This window comes from Bubalus bubalis, chromosome 18, assembly GCF_019923935.1.
Source record: "Bubalus bubalis isolate 160015118507 breed Murrah chromosome 18, NDDB_SH_1, whole genome shotgun sequence".
NCBI lineage: Eukaryota > Metazoa > Chordata > Mammalia > Artiodactyla > Bovidae > Bubalus > Bubalus bubalis.
In genome coordinates, this window is record NC_059174.1 from 62,985,682 (window position 1) to 62,998,876 (window position 13,195).

At 53.0% G+C, this 13,195-nt stretch overlaps 1 protein-coding gene across 10 annotated transcripts in view; it reads left to right on the forward strand.

Annotated features, from left to right (window-relative positions):
* Window positions 1–13,195, forward strand: part of LOC102401256 (leukocyte immunoglobulin-like receptor subfamily B member 3) — a 174,598-nt gene that overhangs the window by 45,028 nt on the left and 116,375 nt on the right. Inside the window, exons 1-6 of one of the 10 annotated variants that reach the window (XM_045163627.1) lie at window positions 9,930–10,064; window positions 10,217–10,252; window positions 10,410–10,694; window positions 10,828–11,130; window positions 11,348–11,659; window positions 11,871–12,173. The exons of 2 other annotated variants lie outside the window; for them this stretch is intronic. In XM_045163627.1, coding sequence (XP_045019562.1) covers window positions 10,031–10,064; window positions 10,217–10,252; window positions 10,410–10,694; window positions 10,828–11,130; window positions 11,348–11,659; window positions 11,871–12,173 — 1,273 coding nt within the window. In that variant the 5' untranslated portion in view covers window positions 9,930–10,030. Of the gene's footprint in view, window positions 1–9,929; window positions 10,065–10,216; window positions 10,253–10,409; window positions 10,695–10,827; window positions 11,131–11,347; window positions 11,660–11,870; window positions 12,174–13,195 lie in introns of those variants that run through there. 7 more of the 10 variants (XM_045163602.1, XM_045163585.1, XM_045163597.1 and 4 more) reach the window with 7 other exon arrangements.

Consider the following 13,195-nt stretch of genomic DNA (forward strand, 5'->3'; position numbering starts at 1 on the left):
TAATAATTAATTTTTAAAATTGACCTCAGAGATACAAAAGTTTATAAGAGACTACTAAGAAGCACTGTGTGCTGACCCATCCGACAGCAAACCTGGAAGAGACACGCACGAGTCTCTAGAGACACACAGCCCGCCAGAACGGAGGCAAGAAGACCCAGACAGCCTGAACAGACCGGCCACTGGAAGCTACACAGAATCTGTAATAACACCAGTGAAAACTCCATGCAAACCAGAGGCCAGAACTGGATGGCTTCATGGAGGACTTCTACCAAACTGACAAAGAGGAACTTCTATGACCCTCTTCACACTCTCCCAGGAGACTGAAGAGGACAAAACGCTCCCAGAGTCTTTCTATGAGCCACCGTCACCCCGGTACCTAAACCACACAAAGACACAACCAAAAAAGAAAACTTACAGAACAAAGTGCTCTATGAACATACATGCAAAACGTGCAACAAAATATTAGCTAACCGAATTCAACAACACACAAAAAGAATCACACCCCATGATCAACTTGGATTCATACCAGGGTCACAAGGATAATTCAACATGTGCAAATCGATCAAAGTGAATCGCCACATCAACAAGAGAAAAGACAAAACAACATGCTCGTCTTAATAGGTTCAGAGAAAGCACTGATAAAATGCAACATCCATTCATCATAAAAAGTCTCGCCAAAGTGAGTACAGAGGGAAGACATCTCAACGTAATAAAACCGATTTATGACAAGCACACAGTCAACACAGTACTCAAAGGTAACAAGCGGAAAGCCTTCCTAGAGCTCTGGGACAAGGTAAGGATGCCCACTCTCACCATTTGTGTTCAACACACCACTGGAAGTCCTAGTCATAGCAATCAGGCAAGAAAAAAAAAGGATTCAACTTGGGGCAGGAAGGAGGCAAAACTGTCCCTGTATGCAGATGACGTGGTACTCCATTTACAAAGCCCTGAAGATGCACACACAAACTGCAGAACCGAGGGAGGGGGCATCCGGTCTGCGGAGTGGGCAGGCGTGTTGTCTGGGTCTGCAGTCTCTTCGTGTGTGTGTGTGTGTGTGTGTGTGTGCGCGCGCGCACGCACGCAGTCGTGTCCAACTCTTTGTGACTCCACAGACAGTAACCTGCCAGGCTCCTCTGCCCAGGGATTCTCCAGGCAAGAGTACTGAGGTGGGCTGCCATGTCCTTCTCCAGGGGATCTTCCCCACCCAGGGATCGAACTCGAGTCTCTGCACTTCCTGCGCTGGCAGGCAGATTCCTTACCCCTGAGCCGCCTGGGGAGCCCAAGTGCAGTCTACCATCACTCTGTTTCTCTCATTCCAAAAGGGCGCCAGATACCTGCTTACCCTTCTCGCTTTTCCCTGTGTATGTGGACTATCAGGGCTCCCCAGGGGGCACTAGTGGTGAAGAGCCCGCCTGCCAGCGCAGGAGACGTAAGAGACTTGCGTTCAATCCCTGGGTCAGGAAGATCCCCTGGAGGAGGGCATGGCCACCCCCTCCAGTATTCCTGCCTGGAGAATCCCATGCACAGAGGAGCGTGGCAGGCTACAGGCCGTGGGGTCACAAAGAGTCGGACACGGCTGGGCGACTTATCATGCACATGAGTTAACTATCATTTCTCTTTTCCATTTCTGGTCTCAGTGTGACACATTTCAGAAACTTTAATCAGCGCTTTATGCAGGATGGCAGATGGGGAAGTCCCAGCCCTCATCTCACACAGAAACACTGATAAACCGGGATTATTTGCGCCTCATGACCTTTATGCAAACTGCAGAATTCAGCTAGCAAGCGGCAACACCTCGGATGAACAGAAAACCGAGAACTATTTTGAATGGATAAACGGAGGAGGTTCTGTTTCCCTGTCTCCCCTCCCACAAGCTGGTGCAGTTCAGCACTGAGAGGACCCTCCTTGGGCCCAGGCCCCTCCTCCCCGGGAGGACAGTGGGTGCAGCTGCACCATGTCCCCAGGCTCCAGGCCACTACCTCAGAGACCACCTTGCTGCTCAGCTCACAAGAGCACCAGGCCACAGACACACGTGGGGTCGCAAAGCAGGAAGAGAAGGGACAGGGCTCTGTGTGGCCGGCTTGGCCTCGGGGGTTAGAGGAGCATGTGGTCCTCAGACTTCTCCCTCAGGGCAGGGTCACAACGGGGTGGGGGCACAGCATCGTCTCCCCGGACGGGAGGGCGGGGGAGCCTCATGTCACAGAGCATGTATCAGAGGCTCTAGAATCTCTAACTGGGCTGGGGACAAATCCCACCATAAATCCGAGAGGAGGCAGCTGCTTCTCCCAGCGTACAGACACCAAAGCAGAGCCACAAGAAACACCGAGAACCAGGAACCATGGCTCTGCCAAGGGCATCATAGACGCCCCAAGAACTGGGAACTGACTCTGCCCAAGGCAGCAGAGAAACTGCAGGAAAACAGGAAATCTACGAGCTTCCTTGTTATGGAAAGTAATTGTCCCGAAGCAGCTCAGTGAACTGATCTTCCACAAGGTGCCCAGAGCACAGAAGGGGAAAGGACAGTCCCTTCAATAAACGGTGCTGGAAAAGCCAGATGACAGCCAGCAGTAGGGTGAAGCTGGACCCTCAGCTCACACTATACATGAATCATCTCAAAAGGCAGCAGAGACTTAAACACAGGGCCTGGAACCATGAGAACAAGAGGAAGACACAGGGGGAGCGTCGGGACATGGGTGTGGACAAGGTTTCTTTGGATATGACACCAAAAGCACAGGCAGCAAGACAGAACCAGGCCAGGGGGAGTCCCGTAAATATAAACCTACCCAGCAAAGGAAACAGTCACAGGAAAGGCAATGGGTGCAAGAGGAGATGTGTGCAAACCACACATCTGCCTTGGAGCTACTTCTCAAATATACAAGGAGCTCACACAACTCAACCCAAAGTAACACCAACCCAGTTTTTAATTGGGCACAGGACCCGAACAGGTATCTCTCAAAAGATGATGTCCAAATGACCAAACAGTCGTGGAAATGTGCTCAGCATCCACCAGTCCTCAGGGGAGCACACGCCAGAGCCAGTGAGATGTCACTGCACGTGTTACAGACACTCGACTGCTAGGAAAAAGACAAGTGCTGCCAAAATGCAGAGGGAAGAGAACCTTGTGCATGGTCGTTGGCAAGGCAATCCGTGCAGCCACTTTGGAAAACAGTGTGGAGTTTCCTTAAGAAACTAAAAACAGAACAACCACATGATCCAGCAATTCCACTCCAGGGTATGTATCCAAAGAAGAAGCCAGGACCTCACAGACGTATCTGCACTCCTGTGTTCTGCAGCGTTGTTCCCAGTAGCAGGATGCGGCCACAACCTGGATGTCTGTCGATAGATAAATGCACAAAGAAAATGCCAGACACACACACACACACACACAATGGAGTCTCACTCAGCCTTTAAAAAAAAGGAATCCTCCTTTTAAGACAACTTGGGTGAAGCTGGAGGACATTATGTCGAGTAAAGTAAGCCAGACACAGACAGGCAAACACAGCAGGAGCTCACTGAGTGTGGAATCTAAAACAGACTCAGAGAAACGGAGGAGAACGTAGTCCCCAGAGGCTGGGAGGGGGGATAACGGGGAGGTGCTGGTCACGGGGAACAAAGTTTCCTGGACAGCGATGAGTAAGTTCTGGAGACCTGATGTGCAGCAATGTGACTAGAGCTGACCGTACTATACTGTAGATTCAATCCTGCTCAGAGGGTAGCCCGGAAGAGTCCTCACCAGACCCACAGACCAAGGTGAACTACAGGAGCTGATGGACACGCTAATTATAATTGGCATGACTGCGGTACTTATTTCAGAGCATAGACAGAAGTGAGAACATCAAGCTGTGCATGTGGAACAGATACAATTTTTGTCGATTCAGTTCAGTTCAGTTCAGTTCAGTCACTCAGTCATGTCTGACTCTTTGCAACCCCATGGATCGCAGCACACCAGGCCTCCCTGTTGATCACCACTCCCGGAGTTTACCCAAACTCAGGTCCATTGAGTCTGTGATGCATCCAACTATCTCATCCTGTGTAGTCCCCTTCTCCTCCTGCCCTCAATCTTTCCCAGCATCAGGATCTTTTCAAATGAGTCAGCTCTTCACATCCAGTGGCCAAACTATTGGAGTTTCAGCTTTAGCATCAGTTCTTCCAATGAACACCCTGGACTGATCTCCTTCAGTATGGACTGGTTGGACCTCCTTGCAGTCCAAGGGACTCTCAAGAGTCTTCTCCAACACCACAGTTCAAAAGCATCAATTCTTTGGCGCTCAGCTTTCTTCACAGTCCAACTCTCACATCCATACATGACCACTGGAAAAACCATAGCCTTGACTAGACGAACCTTTGTTGGCAAAGTAATGTCTCTGCTTTTGAATATGCTATCTAGGTTGGTCATAACTTTCCTTCCAAGGAGTAAGCGTCTTTTAATTTCATGGCTGAAATCACCATCTGAAGTGATTTTGGAGCCCAAAAAATAAAGTCTGACACTGTTTCCACTGTTTCCCCATCTATTCCCCATGAAGTGATCGAACCAGATGCCATGATCTTAGTTTTCTGAATGTTGAGCTTTAAGCCAACTTTTTCACTCTCCTCTTTCACTTTCATCAAGAGGCTTTTGAGTTCCTCTTCACTTTCTGCCGTAAGGGTGGTGTCGTCTGCATATCTGAGATTATTGATATTTCTCCCAGCAATCACGACTCCAGCTTGTGTTCATTCAGCCCAGCGTTTCTCATAATGTACTCTGCGTATAAGTTAAATAAGCAGGGTGACAATATACAGCCTTTACGTACTCCTTTTCCTCTTTGGACCCAGTCTGTTGTTCCATGTCCAGTTCTAATTGTTGCTTCCCACCTGCATACAGGTTTCTCAAGAGACAGGTCAGATGATATGGTATTCCCATCTATTTCTGAATAATCCACAGTTTATTGTGATCCACACAGTCAAAGGCTTTGGCATAGTCAATAAAGCAGAAATAGATGTTTTTCTGGAACTCTCTTGCTTTTTCGATGATCCAGTGAATGTTGACCATTTGATCTCTGGTTTCTCTGCCTTTTCTAAAACCAGCTTGAACATCAGGAAGTTCATGGTTCACGTACTTTGAAGCCTGGCTTGGAGAATTTGGAGCACTTCTTTACTAGCGTGTGAGATGAGTGCAATTGTGCAGTAGTTTGAGCATTCTTTGGCATTGCCTTTCTTTGAGATTGGAATGAAAACTGACCTTTTCCAGTCCTGTGGCCACTGCTGAGTTTTCCAAATTTGCTGGCTTATCGAGTGCAGCACTTTTTTTTTTTAATTTTATTTAACTTTACAATATTGTATTGGTTTTGCCATATATCAAAATGAATCTGCCACAGGTTAGATGTGTTTCCCATCCTGAACATGTGTTTCCCATCCTGAACCCTGCTCCCTCCTCCCTCCCCATACTATCCCTCTGGGTCGTCCCAAGCATCCAGTATGGTGCATCGAACCTGGACTGGTGACTCGTTTCATATATGATATTATACATATTTCAATGTCATTCTCCCAAATCATCCCACCCTCTCCCTCTCCCACAGAGTCCAAAAGACTGGTCTATACATCAGTGTCTCTTTTGACTTTCACAGCATCATCTTTCAGGATTTGAAATAGCTCAACTGGAATTCCATCACCTCCACTAGCTTTATTCAAAGTGATGCTTCCTAAGGCCCACTTGACTTCACATTCCAGGATGTGTGGCTCTAGGTGAGTGATCACACCATCGTGATTATCTGGGTCATGAAGATCTCTTTTGTACAGTTCTTCTGTGTATTCTTGCCACGTCTTAATATCTTCTGCTTCTGTTAAGTCCATACCATTTCTGTCCTTTATTGTGCCCATCTTTGCATGAAATGTTCCCTTGGTATCTCTAATTTTCTTGAAGAGATCTCTAGTCCTTCCCATTCTGTTCTTTTCCTCTATTTGTTTGCATTGATTGCTGAGGAAGGCTTTTTTTCTCTCTCCTTGCTATTCTTGGAAATTTGCATTCAGATGGGACTATCTTTCCTTTTCTTCTTTGCTTTTCACTTCTCTTCTTTTCACAGCTATTTGTAAGGCCTCCTCAGACAGCCATTTTTTGCATTTCTTTTCCATGGGGATGGTCTTGATCCCTGCTCTTGTACAAAGTCACAAACCTCCGCCCAGAGTTCATAGTGACTCTATCAGATCTAGTCGCTTAAATCTATTTCTCACTTCCACTGTATAATCATAAGGGATTTGATTTAGGTCATACCTGAATGGTCTAGTGGTTTTCCCTACTTTCTTCAATTTCAGTCTGAATTTGGCAATAAGGAGTTCATGATCTGAGCCACAGTCAGCTCCAAGTCTTGTTTTTGCTGACTGTATAGAGCTTCTCCATCTTTGGCTGCAAAGAATATAATCCATCTGATTTCGGTGTTGACCATCTGGTGATGTCCATGTGTAGAGTCTTCTCTTGTGTTGTTGGAAGAGGGTGTTTGCGTTCTCTTGGCAAAACTCTATTCGTCTTTGCCCTGCTTCATTCTGTACTCCAAGGCCAAATTTGCCTGTTACTCCAGGAGTTTCTTGACTTCCTACTTTTGCATTCCAGTCCTCTATAATGATAAGGACATATTTTGGGGAGTGTTAGTTCTAAAAGGTCTTGTAGGTCTTCATAGAATTGTTCAGCTTCTTCAGCATTACTGGTTGGGGCATAGACTTGGATTACTGTGATACTGAATGGTTTGCCATGGAAACGAACAGAGATCATTCTGTCATTTTTGAGATTGCACCCAAGTACTGCATTTCGGACTCTTTTGTTGACCATGATGGCTACTCCATTTCTTCTGAGGGATTCCTGCCCACAGTAGTAGATATAATGGTCATCTGAGTTAAATTCACCCATTCCAGTCCATCTTAGTTCGCTGATTCCTAGAATGTCGACCACCACTCTTGCCATCTCCTGTATGACCACTTCCAATTTGCCTTGATTCATGGACCTGACATTCCAGGTTCCTATGCAATATTGCTCTTTACAGCATCAATTTTCTCAATTATACCTCAGTAAAGCTGAAAAGGTTTTCTTTCATTTAATTACACCAGGCACGCTGGGAGTTATTCCATTTCTGATTTTAGGCACTTGCTCTCGTGCTTAAAATACGTATTTACATTTTTATTTCTGAACACGTATGCATTCTCCTCCTCCTTTAGAAAAGACAAAGTTCTGACGGTGCTTCACCTGAACTCTGGGTACTCATATACATGTGTGTGGGTTGTGCACGGCTCTCTCCATGCACACGTGTGGGTGTGTTTTTGCGGTCAAGCGTGTATCTGTGTACTTTTCCAAAGCTCATTTTCGGCCATGCGTTCCTCTCTGTTGCATCTCCCTGTCTCTCTGCCATCTCTTAGTATTCCTTTCTGTGTGAAAACCGTCAATATCCAAGAACTTGCACCTCTGGAAATGCCTTCTTTCACGCTCAGTCTCTTTTTATCCAGTTGCTTGAGAACACTTCCTATTTGGAATCCAGCGTGTGACTCAAGTACTAGGAGAGGAAAACGCTTGTCAAGGTTAAGGGCCCCATGCCCCCAGAGCCCACCTCCTCTCTCAGGACCTGGTGGGTTGAGGCTGAGGCACGGCCCACACCGGGAGGCGGTGCCGAACCTCCTGGAAGCTGGGGATGTGCTCTGCATGAAGCTCTCACTTCTGCCCCTTGCAAGGGCTCCGACTCAGGGGGAAGTCTTCCTGGTTGATTCCCTGACGGCGTGGCTCCAGTATCCTTTAGCGCCCCCTTTTGGTAGGGGGCAGTTTGCTCCCATGGCTGGTCATTCTCTTGATAATCTGCGTTTTCCACAGGAAGTAGTTTCAGGACATTTTCAGGGCCTCAGTCCAGTCCCTCTTTTTTTTTTTTTAAGTTTAAATTTACTTAAAATAGAAGTAACTGTTTCAAATTGTATAATTCAGTACGAAATACTTTTTAAATTTAACCTTCAGTTTCTCAGTTTACTATGAAAGGTCAAGATACGGATGATACTTCCATTTATTTTTAAAAATATGTAATTAATTAACCTATTTGTTGATGTCGCTTCGGCACACAGGTTTTCCGTTGCAGGGTGTGGGGTCTTTAGCCCAAGTGTGCGGTGTCTGGATCCCTGGCGGGTGATCCCGCCCGGGCCCCTAGGTAAGGAGCGCCGAGTCTCAGTCAGGGGCCCAGCGGGGCGGCCCTCGGGTGTCACGTGCGCATACACGAGTCCCAGCCCTTCGCAGGTCGGTTCTCGTCAGTCAAGGAGGCTCCGTTATTTGCTGCCTCAGCCGTTGCCCTCTGTTGTGAGCATCTTCCGTCTGTCGTGAGCGTCTTACCGTCTGACACTTACGACAGATACCACACTGGCCCTCAGCACAGGCCCGCCTCTCCTGAATCTCCCTGTCTGCTCTCTGTGCTGCACTCTGGACCATTTCCTCAGTGCCATACTCCAACTTCACACGTGGCCGCTCAGCTGTCTTCTTGGCTGCATGACTTTTTAATGTGTTGAATCTACTGTATTGTTCACGTCGAAAATTTTCAACTCTTTTCAGTGACCACCTGTTCTACAAAATAATCCACATGCTTGCCTGCCTTTATTTTTCTGTGAGGATGGTCTCCTCTCTGTGTGCACACGGGGGGGAACCTCTTCCTCTGACCCTGAGAACACTCTGGCCGCCGTGGCCACACCGCTGACCTCCTGTGCTTCCCTGTGGTTCCCCTCCATTTGGGGAACTTTCTTTCTGCCCTTGTCTGTGGCTACGTGTTTCAGAAACACTCTCCAAGCATGTCTCAGCGTTAGGAGCAGAGGAGGCTCTGGGTGGGCACCACACTCACCCCCTTCCGTGCAGTCTCAGTCTGCAGCCCTTCAGTCCACCCTCTCCTGATGTCACCTCGTCTGGAAACTGACCATGATGACGGCAGCAAGACCCCACAGCCCCTCCGAGGGCCAGGGTTCGGGACAACATGCAGAGGAGGAACCTCAGGTGGAGAGAAAGGGCACCGCCGCCCCAGGTACATGAGCAGCAGGCACACGTTTACAGGAGCATCTGTTCTCCAACAGAGTGAGAGCTCTGACCGCAATCAATACTCCCTAAAGCTTGCAGGTGATGACAAGCCCGGGAAGAGACTGTGCCCAAGGACCCCGGGGCCCCGAGGAGGCAGGATGCACCCAGGGGCTTGTTTCCAGGAAGGCGGGCTGGACGGTGATGCGATAAAGAGAGACGCCCTGAAGGGGGATGTGACAGGGGAAAACCACACTCCGGGGCAGGGGAGGAGTCAGTTTCCTTCCTTATTCCCTGAGCTTCTCCTCTGGGCTCTCGGCCACGCGGACGGCACTGAGCCCAGGGAGACGCTGACCGTGTGCCCCTCATAAAGAGCAGACTTGTGGACACAGAGCGGAGGGAGAGGGTGGGACGAGTGGAGAGAGTAGCATGGAAACATGCACACCAGCTTGTGTAAAACAGACGATGGGGGGAATGTGCCGCGTGACTCAGGGAGCCCACACAAGGGCTCTGTGACAACCTAGAGGGGAGGGAGGTTCTAGAGGGAGGGCATGTGACACACACGGCCGATCCATGCTGATGTATGAGTGAAACCAGCACCATATTGTAAAGTAACAATCCTCCAATTAAAAAAAAAATGTATCTCTGGGGATCTGAGCCCTTCGGGGAGCAGGAGCTGACATCCTCCGTGAAGCATCTCCAGGGTCTGGTGACCCGTCCATGGTGAGGACCCCCAGGAACCTGCTGATGGGTGGGCAGAGGAGGAAGCAGACCCCGAGGAGAGGCTCACAAAGAGAAGGCCACCTCCTGGATGCCCTCTACTGGAAGGGGCATCTCAGGAACACACTGGGACTGTCATGGGGATGACGCCAGGCTTTCAAGAAGAGGCTGTTCCCCTTCCTGCGGGGATGCTGATGTGACAGCCACGTGACAGGAAGCGCAAGCCCCGGAGAGGACACACCCTGTGGTCTGTCTGTCCGGAGGACACCCAGGTCTCCTCCATCCTCACAGCCTGGACTGCAGGGAGGAGATGCCATGGCCCCCACACTCCCTGCCTTGCTCTGCCTCGGTGAGATGAGGAGGGGAAGGGGGAGCCCTGGTCTGGAGGGACCCCCCAGCCAGCCTGCTCCCTCAGGGAACCCCAGGGCCCAGGAGGCTCCCGGGGAAGAGAGGCGCTGCTCAGAGCTGAGGGCACACCTCTCACAGGGCACTCTCTTCCAGGGCTGAGTGTGGGCCTGAGGACCCATGTGCAGGCTGGTGAGTCTGTCCCAGGGCCCAGCTCCCTCCTCTCATGGGGACAAGGGTCACCCCCAGGCCGCGGGGAGGGAGAGGGCAGCTTGGGTCTGGGTGGTCTAGGCTGAGAGCCGGGGCCAGGGGGAGACGCCTGGCGAGCCCGCCTCTGATTTCCTTCCAGGGACCCTCCCCAAACCCACCATCTGGGCTGAGCCGGGCTCTGTGGTCCCCAGGGATAGCTCCGTGACCATCTGGTGTCAGGGGTCCCCGAGGGCCCAGGAGTTCCGTCTGGATAAAGAGGGAATCCCAGATTTCTGGGACAGACAGAAACCCCTGGAGCCCGGGGACAAGGCCAAGTTCTCCATCCACTACATGGGACAGGTCTACGCAGGGAGCTATTGGTGCTACTACAGAACCCCCACTGGCTGGTCAGAGCCCAGTGACCCCCTGGAGCTGGTGGTGACAGGTGAGGGACACTCGGGGGCCTCGGGCTCTGCCCTCGGGAGGGGGTCTGCTCTCAGGGGGTGTCCCTCTCACAGCCCAGCCCTGGGCAGGGAGGGCGGGAGCCCCAGGGAACCAGCTGCCTCCTTCTCTCCTAGGATCCTACAGCAAACCCAGCCTCTCAGCCCTGCCGAGCCCTGTGGTGACCTCGGGAGGGAACGTGACCCTCCAGTGTGCCTCCCGTCAGGGATTTAACAGATTCCTTCTGACCAAGGAAGGAGAAGACGAGTCCTCTCGGACCCTGGATGGACAGCAAACCCCCGACAGGCAGACCCAGGCCCTGTTCCCCGTGGGCCCCGTGACTCCCGGGCACAGGTGGACGTTCAGATGCTACAGCTTTTACAGGCACACCCCCAGGGTGTGGTCGGCCCCCAGCGACCCCCTGGAGCTCCTGGTCTCAGGTGAGGAAGTCCCGTCCTGACCCCATACATTTGTGCAGACAAGACAACGTACTGGGGTCTCTGCTCCCAGGGGAGCCCCTGTGAGAGGGTGGGGAGAGGAGCGTGGGGCTCACAGGACAGACACACAGACTGAGACATGGCGAGGCCTGGGGCTGGGACTGGAGATGGGGGTCCACAGGGGAAGCGGTCCCAACAACCCAGCACCTGTCTCTCCCAGGGCTGTCTGGGAAGCCCTCCCTCCTGACCACGCAGGGCCCTGTCGTCACCTCTGGACAGAACCTGACCCTCCAGTGTCGCTCTGACATCAGCTATGCCAGATTCGCTCTGTCCAAGGAGGGTGGACAGGACCTCCCCCAGCGCCCTGCCCGGAGGCCCCAGGAGGGGCTCTCTCAGGCCGACTTCCCCCTGGGCCCCGTGGGCACCATCCACGGGGGCCGGTACAGATGCTACGGTGGACACGGCCTCTCCTCCGAGTGGTCGGGGCCCAGTGAGCCCCTGGAGCTTCTGGTGGCAGGAGAGGAGCCAGCGGGTCAGTCGGGGACCAGACTCTGCACAGGCCCCACCGGGGAGCCCTAGGGGTGAGGCTGGGACCAGGGGGAGGGGTCCCAGGGAGGGGACAGAGAGACGGGGTCGGGGAGAGGAGAGACTCTGAGAAACAGAGACAGCGCGGAGGGCCAGGGAGGCCCGCAGAGTCTGGCTCAGAACCAGGCCCGGCGCCCACACCCCCTTCCTCTCTGCAGGACGGCTCAGAGACAGACCCTCCCTCTCGGTGCGGCCAGGCCCCTCTGTGGCCCCGGGGGAGACTGTGACCCTGCTGTGTCAGTCAGGAAACAGGACGGACACTTTCCTTCTGTCCAAGGAGGGGGCAGCCCATCGCCCCCTGCGTCTGCGCTCCCAGGACCAAGACGGGCGGTACCATGCCGAGTTCTCCTTGAGCCCTGTGACCTCAGCCCACGGGGGCACCTACAGGTGCTACCGCTCACTCAGCACAGACCCCTACCTGCTGTCACAGCCCAGTGAGCCCCTGGCGCTCGTGGTCTCAGGTGAGCCTCAGTCTGTCCCTCTCACTCAGCAGCTCGGGGCCTGCCCTGGGAGTGCCAGGTGGTGGAGGAGGAGGCACTGAGGGAGTGGCCCCCTGAGGGAGGGGACTCGGAGCCTGCGCCCCGCCCCTTCCTCCCACACTGGGGTCCCGGAGGGGCAGGTGGGCAGTGCAAGGGTCTCGGGGTGGCCACAGAGCCCTTCAGGGCAGAGGGGGTGATGTGGGGACCCCAGGTCAGCCCAGCGTACGCCTTCCTGGGCTCATTCCCAGGACCCAGTATCCCAGCCACAGATCCAGATCCGAACCTGGGGACTCTCGGGGCTCTGTGCTCAGGGGAGACTGCCCACCCCAGGGCGCTTTAACATTCTTTGGGAGGACAAGGCCCCTCAGATTGTCAAGGGGCGGCGGGGAGTCAGGCAGAAATGGCGCCGGAGCCACAGGCTGCAGGGGCCTGAGGCTGCTGCATGGGGTTCAGTCTGTGGAGAAGCAGGTCCGCCCCCACCGCATCCTGCCCCCGAAGGCTGCAGGGATCACCTCCTCCCATGGGCAGAGTCCAGCTGGCAGACACAGAGGGCTGAGCGAGTGTCTATAGGGGGAGGTGGATCCATGGGAGCCACGGTTTGGTCCCACCCCGGGACCCCACAGACCACTGATCAGGGGCGGGGTCCCACCCCAGGACTCTGCAAACACCACTCAGGGGCGGGCCCCACCCTGGGACCCCACAGACCACTGCTCACGGGGGGCCCACCCCGGGACCCCACAGACCACCGCTCAGGGGAGGGCCCCACCCCACCCTGTGCTGTTGGAGCTCCTTCAGCTCAGGGTCCTGATAGGAACGTCTGAGACAGTAAGATAGAGAGACCCCAGGAGTCTCCCGAGGAGGACACGGCCCACCCACAGCCTCCCTTCAGGACACTCGGGCCCAGCTGACACCCTCCCCCAGCACCGCTGTCAGACCCGCGAGTGTGAACGAGGACAGCGTCCCCGTCGGGTTGGGCTCGGGGCCACGTCTTCTCACGGGAGACG